Below are 3,844 nucleotides of genomic sequence, written 5' to 3' on the forward strand. Positions count from 1 at the left end.
TAATAAGATTGTCTGTGTTTTATTCTGAGTAATGTTTTGGTGAATACAAGTTTTTTTATAGATAAAGTTGTAAAGAGTTGAGATCAAGAACTCATACAGTGAGTGGCAAAGCCGATAGATATACTATGGTTATATCTTAAATTTTATAAGAAAAGACAGAAGCATACAAAACTATATTTTGTGAATTCTCAATGAAGTTCACCGACAGGAGCTTCGTTGAGCCAGAGGAAGTGGATGAAGTCATACAACTTGGCACTTACACTAACCTGTAAAAGTTTATGTAGAACAATTAGTTTTATTTTCTCTCTTAGAACTACAAAACAGGTTCTCATATGGTGTTTGTTTAATATATATAGATAGTACCTTATAAGGAGTAGGGTTTAATCTTCTCATATGATCAGGTCGCATGTTTTCAAGCTGTTTGATGCAACGGTTTCTTATCTCTTTCAATGGCTCTAGCTCTTCCCTAGCTTCATCTTCACAGACACAACAAGATAACAAAAAAAAAACAAAACATAATCAGTCATAACCATTTAATCCTCTTGAGTATTAAGAACTGTGTTGTAACCTGCATTTCCACGCCAATAGCATTTCAGAAGCTCTTCCACACGCTGTGGCACCACATAAGCTCTTTTCGATTCATTGAAAGGATGACGGCAAAGTAACCTCTCACCAACCTTGAAAATCCACAAAAGATTTAAAAGACTAATACAACAATCTTTCAAGAACTCTAAGGGCCTTTGCTTTTTACCTTAGGTGGTGGTTCGTTCTCTCCAGTCATAATATCAACTAGAGGGTAACCCTCTTTCCCAAACAATCTGTAAGTACGCTTTTTACATGGTATCGACACCTTAGTAACATCTTCAGAAAGTTTGATCCGAGGCTGATTATTAATCTCCACGAGTTTGAACACACAGCCTAACGCTGCTTGCGAATAGCAAGTCACTAAGTTGGTTCCAATCCCAAATGCATCTACTTCATGACCCTAAAGTCACATCTCCATCAAAGTGAGGCCTAATTGGTAAAAGATTTCACAAGGTGTTAAGGTGAGTGAGAGTTACCTGTTTGTTTAGAGCATCCACTGTCTCTTCGTTAAGATCATTACTAGCGGTAATGATCATCTTCCCAAAGTCAGGCACATTAAGCTCTCTCTCTATGCCACAAAAGAACTTCCTGGCTTCAGTAGAGAGGTAAGCTAAGTCGCCTGAATCCAATCTAATCCCTACTGCTTTGTATCTGCATAACATCCATCAAGTCATGAATCTTGAAAACAACAAAAGACAGAGAGAGAGTAGTATCAATGTAAGTTTTCTCAACACACACCCCAGTTCATTAAGTGCTAAAGCAACAGCACAGAAGTTAGGGATTCCACTCTTCATCACATCGTAAGTATCTACAAGAGCAAGAAAGGCGCTGGGGAAAGCCAACGCGTAGGATGTGAAAGCTGCAAGCTCGCTTTTGTTTGTCTCGGAGAAGATCCCAGATAATGAAGATGAGTTCTATTTTCATTCACACACCACAGGAAAGATTATAAAAAAAAGAAATGAATCAAACACTAGGCTTTTGATTTTCAGATAAGCAAAACCTGAATCTTGGCTAGGCAAGTTTGGACTAGACTGACGAAATCTTCACAAGTGGTTTTCCCATCAGAGCTTCGTAGAGCTTTGTCAACAATCTCATCAAGGCTCTGTAAAGGATAAACTCTTTTTTTTAACTCCTGCTTTCTGATGATTGAGGAGTCTTATAGAGAGTTGGCTTACCATGAATGAGCTGACAAAAGCATGTGAATGTGTACCACGGAGAGGTATTCCAAACAATCTCCCCGCCGCAACATTGCTGCCATAACAAAAAAGAAAGCAATTAAACAACATTGTTTATATAAACAAAAGACAAACACTAGCAGTAAGACTAAGACATGCCTTGTTGCATCAAAGCCTCCAAGGTAGCAATACTTTGATGCGCTTATTGCACCATCAGGTCCCTAATAACAACATAAGAGATAGAGATTAAGCAACAACATATTTAAATGTGGTTGTAGAGTAAAATTTTCATTACAAAATAAGTTTTGTTTTAGAATTTCAATGCAAAACTTATTAATTTTTATATGTTCTATGACTCTTTATATTATCCGGTTTATTTTTCTATTTGTTGAAATATGGTTAGGTGTATAGTTGATGATGTTTTTATTTAGAAAATATACAAAACTAAATGTTTCCTTAATCGGTGTGCACAAATCTAAAATCACTAACGAGAGAGAGGAAACCTGAGCTCTCCGAGCACCGAACTCAAGCAGAAGCTTAGATTTGCCAGCAACAAAACGATGCCTGGCAGCGTTAGTAGCAACCAGAGACGCGTAGTTGATGAGATTCAGAAACGGAGTCTCCAACAGTTGCACAACCTTAAAGCCAACCAACCACAAATAAATAAAATCAGAAAGCTCATCACTCAAGATATAATCATCATGACAAAACTCACAGCAACAGGGCCTTCGATCCTGAGTAAAGGCACTTTAGGGAACACAACTGAACCTTCGGAAACAGCGTACACTTCAATGTCGGAACAGTCAAGCCCTCGAAGGTAATCACAGAAAGCTTCCTGCTTTCAAACCCCCAATGTAATAAAAACATCAAAAAAAAAGTTGTTTCTTATTTTTTTCTTTTGTTACCTCGCAGCCAGGCAAGGAGTCACGAACGAAATCAATCTCTTCGTCGGTCAAAGTGAAGTTAGCGAGGAACTTGATGCATTCCTCTAACCCAGCGAAGATAGTGTACTCTCCGCCAAATGGGTTCTTACGAAAATACAAATCAAACCTGAAGAATATGATAAAGTCTCAGACTTTGATTCAAAGGATTGAGATTTGAGATTGAGAGAGGGACTTACACGGATCGTTCGGATTGCTTGCCGGCTTTCCAGTAAGCATAAGCCATGGTGAATTGGTAGAGATCGTTGAGGAGAGGAGTCACCATCGGGTTCGTGGGTTTGTCCACGACCCGACCCGGTTTCTTCCCAAGGACGTTCATTTTAAACTCTGTGTTTGTTGAGGAGAATGAGTGAGTGGGCAACTACTTCTTATAGATTCTATGTAGAGCGTAAGAGTGACGACAACTTGTCCCCAGGGGTTGGCTTCAACTTCAACTCCAGTCCTCTTCAACCCCGAATCTAAAGTTAATTAAGCGATTATTTTTCAAACCTTTTATTTTTAAGATTCAAGTGGAAAATAAGTTTGGCAAAATGGGCTTTTAAATGGATAGGCCCATTTGTTGTGTATCCTAACATCCTTTTAATCTGTTTGATATAAAAGGCCCATTCTTCATGTAGGTCACTTTTGCTTATTATCTGATTCGGTCTAATCTTAATATTAATCTTTTGGGCTCGAATGTCAGCATGTACTTCTAATATGAATATTACTCTTCTCTTGGACTGATTAGAGCACAAAACAATAACAAGAAGCAAAAAAAAAGCTGAAACTTTCACTTTAATTCTCACCGTCCTGCAGTAATTGGTCTCAAGAACCCGATGGCGGGTTCTACAAATTCGTCTTCATTTATATCAAGTCATCTTGTAGCTTGATTCAATATTAAATCGTGTTTGGCTTTGGTTCTGGAATCGGACTAGGATCAGCGCATTTTGCTTTTTTATAGGAAAGTTGCATAGGTATCGCTTGTGTAAATGTGTAACACGACATGATCAACATCATCTTCCTGATTTGTATACTTCGTAGTTAGTGTTTTGATACTATACTCTATAACTCTTATGATTAAAAAACGCAACTTTTGAATTCATAAAAATGAGTTGAAGAATTATGAAAGAGTTTGAATATTGGAGAAAAGTAGGTACGAGTCAC

General features: G+C 37.9%; 1 protein-coding gene across 1 annotated transcript; it reads right to left on the reverse strand.

Annotated features, from left to right (window-relative positions):
- Nucleotides 1-3,167, reverse strand: LOC106445507 (nicotinate phosphoribosyltransferase 1). Its single transcript, XM_013887074.3, has 13 exons — nt 2,881-3,167; nt 2,666-2,810; nt 2,476-2,595; nt 2,264-2,398; nt 1,920-1,981; nt 1,761-1,836; nt 1,586-1,687; nt 1,324-1,499; nt 1,062-1,236; nt 752-985; nt 569-677; nt 364-476; nt 1-266 (listed from the first exon to the last, which is right to left on the reverse strand). The coding sequence occupies exons 1-13, from the start codon at nt 3,018-3,020 to the stop codon at nt 189-191; spliced, it is 1,665 nt and encodes a 554-aa protein (XP_013742528.2). The 5' UTR covers nt 3,021-3,167; the 3' UTR covers nt 1-188.
- Nucleotides 3,168-3,844: the final 677 nt, after the last annotated feature.

Source organism: Brassica napus, chromosome A3 (assembly GCF_020379485.1).
Source record: "Brassica napus cultivar Da-Ae chromosome A3, Da-Ae, whole genome shotgun sequence".
Classification (NCBI taxonomy): domain Eukaryota; kingdom Viridiplantae; phylum Streptophyta; class Magnoliopsida; order Brassicales; family Brassicaceae; genus Brassica; species Brassica napus.

Coding starts and splice junctions, on each gene's coding strand:
- LOC106445507 (XM_013887074.3), bottom strand. CDS start 3,020: ATGAACGTCCTTGGGAAGAAACCGGGTCGGGTCGTGGACAAACCCACG. Junction 2,811..2,880: donor AAGCAATCCGAACGATCCGT/GTAAGTCCCTCT, acceptor CATATTCTTCAG/GTTTGATTTGTATTTTCGTA. Junction 1,688..1,760: donor CTTTTGTCAGCTCATTCATG/GTAAGCCAACTC, acceptor TATCCTTTACAG/AGCCTTGATGAGATTGTTGA.